The following is a 3,314-nucleotide window of genomic DNA, read 5'->3' on the forward strand; positions in this document are numbered from 1 at the left end:
ATATCGTGGTGCAGTGACGCGTCCTAAAACCCGGAAGTAAGCTGCGCTCGAGTTCCCTCGACAAAAAAGCAATGAGATTTCTCCATAGGATTTTGGAAAATAGCTCAAAATAAGGTCTGTGGAAAACGAACCTGTTAGATAAATGCACGTTTTGTTCAGCCGGATAATATCCACGGGCCGCCGTGCCTACTTAATTCATTTGTAATTGTTACTTGGCTGTGGGTGCCCTGTCATGATAGGTGTTTATATAAATGGTGTTGTTTTGTGTGGCAGAGGGTCACTGTCATTGATGCGCTTTGCACCCCGGGCCGTTGTTTTGATATTCCGCTGAAGTATACGCTGTGACCATAGACTTAAAGGCTGTAACGTAATAAATCTTTTTTTTTGAGGGAATGGGGCCTTGGTATAAAAGCTACGGCTCGCCACTGTTGTGTTGTGTATGTGTTTAATGTGGTATGTACACTTTAGTTGGTGAATAACATTTTGTTAAAACATTGTATAAGCATTTTGTGAGGTATTAAAGTAAAACTTACATTATTGTTGACAAAGTTACCCATGTATCTGTTGTTAGAGTGGATATACTCCCCAGCTGACTCCATCTTGCCATTTACCCATGAGCCCTTGTACTTGGAGACAGTTTCCTGGTAGTTGTAAATGCCCTGGCCATGCCTAGCAATCACATGAGACCAAGGATGTCAGCAGTTCTGAAATGCTATTAACGGTATTTAGAATGGGTTTGGTAATGTTCAGGTAAAAAGGTGTCGATATTGAAACTTAGTTTTGGTTGAAAATAAATATACATCCTGTTTATTGAAATCACTTTGTCAGGCTGTTGAAATAACATATAGTTGTCTACAGCAGTGATTTAGCAAAGGTCTTAATCATTGAGTGTAGACAGTGTTGTAAGGAGTACTCCTACTAGAAATACTACAGTGTAAAAATAATCTGTTTACAAACAATTAAAGTCCTGCATTTCAAATCTTACTTAGGTAAAATAACAAAAGTATCGGCATTCAAATATACTTAAAGTACCAAAAGTAAAAGTAGTCATTGTGCGTAATGTCCCATGTTAGAATCATTTTTATTAAATAACTGGATTACTTTTTGAATGCTGGTAAAGGTTGTGCTACTTTTATCTACTGCTGCTGTATATCTTAACCTATACTTTTATACCATAGTTTATTTAAATGTTGTTTAAGCTAATGATCTGAATCTGTACAGTAACTCATTTTGTCAAATAAATGCAATAGAGTAAAAAAATATAATATTGGCTTCCAAAAAGCATTGGAGTAGAAGTATAAAGTAGCATAAAATAAAATACCTACAGTAAGTAAAATATAAGTACCCCAAAATCTTACTTGAGTAAATGTTGTTCACTAAATTACACCACAGAGGTTAGATAATGGAAAACCAAGCTGGCTTTTAAATCCAGATGGCACAGAGAATTGTGTGCTTTCACAAAATGTAGATATACCTCATATGATGAAGCCACTCCCCCTCATAAGCATCTCCATTGGGGTAGGTGTAGAGACCATGACCCTGCCTCAGGTCCTCAACCCACAAACCTAACACACACAAAGTTGCCAGCTGAAAAATAGTATAATCTTCACAAAACTGTAAACGGACACACACTGATGGAATGCAGAAGTTGGCAACTATCCCAAAAATAATATGATTCTTGTACCTTCATATTTAGAGCCATCGGGATAGTAGAAGGTGCCGTGTCCATGTTTCATGTTCTGGTAATAGTCTCCAACATATCTCGCCCCATTCTTGAAGCAATATGTCCCCTAGAGTCAAGATGAATTGTCAAAGAGACATTTGTCTTGCAAGAACGTGGCAGGTACATTCAGAAACAGACGCTTTGCCACGGCCTGCCACATGGCCTCTGTTGCAGGACTGGCCGTTTGAAGCTGATGGTGACTGACCTGTCTATGCACGTTGTCAGGACAACACTGTAAAATGTGCAATCTATTTGTCAAAAACATTTATTTTAGAAATTATTACTCCTGTTATTCACTTTAACTTTGGGTGCTTAATGAGTTAAAGGGACTACTATGTTTACTTTCTATATTCATGATGATAAACAAGATGTATTATAATTAAATAAAGAAATATAATTGACAAAGATAAATATCAGTATTGACAATCGGTGGTCGTCTACTACAACAATCTTATCTTCCAATTGCATATATATATACCATTTTAAATCTTTGACGGACCTTGGCCCAGTGATGTCCTTAATATGAACATGTATGAGGAATCCTAGCTAAACAGCAGTTACATATTTAGAAGAACAATAAACGGCTAGAACTTAGGAGTTCTAAGTTCTAAAAACGTTTTCCTAACCTGAACATAGGTTCTAAGTTAGAAGCTATTTTAAGGTTAGGAACGTTTTTCTACCGTTGGGGTCTTACTCCTACCTGTCCGTGCCTCCTGCCGCTCTCGTACCCGCCCTGATACACGTCCCCGTTGGGCAGGACGGCTCTCCCGGCTCCGTGCCTCTCTCCGGCTCCGTTCCTCCCGCCGTCATACTCCTGCGGGGACACGGCAGAGCGGATCACACAGTCTGTAGCCTGCTAATGCTAACGTTAGCTTCAGCCAGCGTAATTATTTACAACAAAGCAAAGATGTCTGACTCACTCACAGACAGACAATAAACTCACCCCGAGTTTCCCGCGTTCATCATCAAACTCATCAGAACCGACATCCGACATGTTTCTGACTCCTTTGTCCCGGTGTGTGCGCTCTGCTGTTTACAGTTACCACGACAACGGCCAATTCCACGTGACCAGAAGTTGCATAGGTGTTAAAGAGCAGCTTGCAGGTTTTTTTTTTTACTACATTTATGCTTAGCTTAACCTTGCCTGGAATTTACAATTAATACAAAGTTAATACAGGATTTTATATGTTTCATGAGACATAAGAGCAGGAATTCAGAGGGGGAAGTAGCCGTTTTGTTTGTTAACGTTATACGTCAAACGCCTCATATTCCGTCACATAAGGGAGCAACTTTCTCGGACTCCTTCTCTGCCCAATTCACGGTAGTAGTTGGTAGTTGGTTCGAGTGGTTGTAATTTAGTGAGCTCAGCTGTTATTTCTTTGGTCATTTTACATTGCATTTCATCATTTGTAATCATGGTGAGCTATTGTGTTTGTACAGATTGCACAAACTCCAGCCTGTCAGGACATCGAGTCCACAGTTTCCCTAACAGGAAAAGGACCGGAGCTAGCTTTCGTTCCTGGGTGAGTTGTGCGAGGTGCATCCACCCCCCTGCAGCACATACAGCTGAGGCCATGGGCTGGCATTTCCC

The 3,314-nt window shown here is 40.0% G+C and overlaps 1 protein-coding gene across 1 annotated transcript; it reads right to left on the reverse strand.

Annotated features, from left to right (window-relative positions):
• Nucleotides 1-533: 533 nt before the first annotated feature.
• rsph1 (radial spoke head component 1) lies at nucleotides 534-2,761 on the reverse strand (the record flags this gene model as incomplete). The annotated part of the gene is made up of 5 exons (XM_010766026.1): nucleotides 2,667-2,761; nucleotides 2,424-2,537; nucleotides 1,685-1,790; nucleotides 1,475-1,565; nucleotides 534-669 (listed from the first exon to the last, which is right to left on the reverse strand). Coding segments are annotated over exons 1-5 (498 nt in total), but the record flags the coding sequence as incomplete, so codon positions are not given.
• Nucleotides 2,762-3,314: the final 553 nt, after the last annotated feature.

This window comes from Notothenia coriiceps, unplaced genomic scaffold (genome assembly GCF_000735185.1).
Source record: "Notothenia coriiceps isolate Sejong01 unplaced genomic scaffold, NC01 NC01_scaffold00002898, whole genome shotgun sequence".
NCBI classification, from domain to species: Eukaryota; Metazoa; Chordata; class Actinopteri; order Perciformes; family Nototheniidae; genus Notothenia; species Notothenia coriiceps.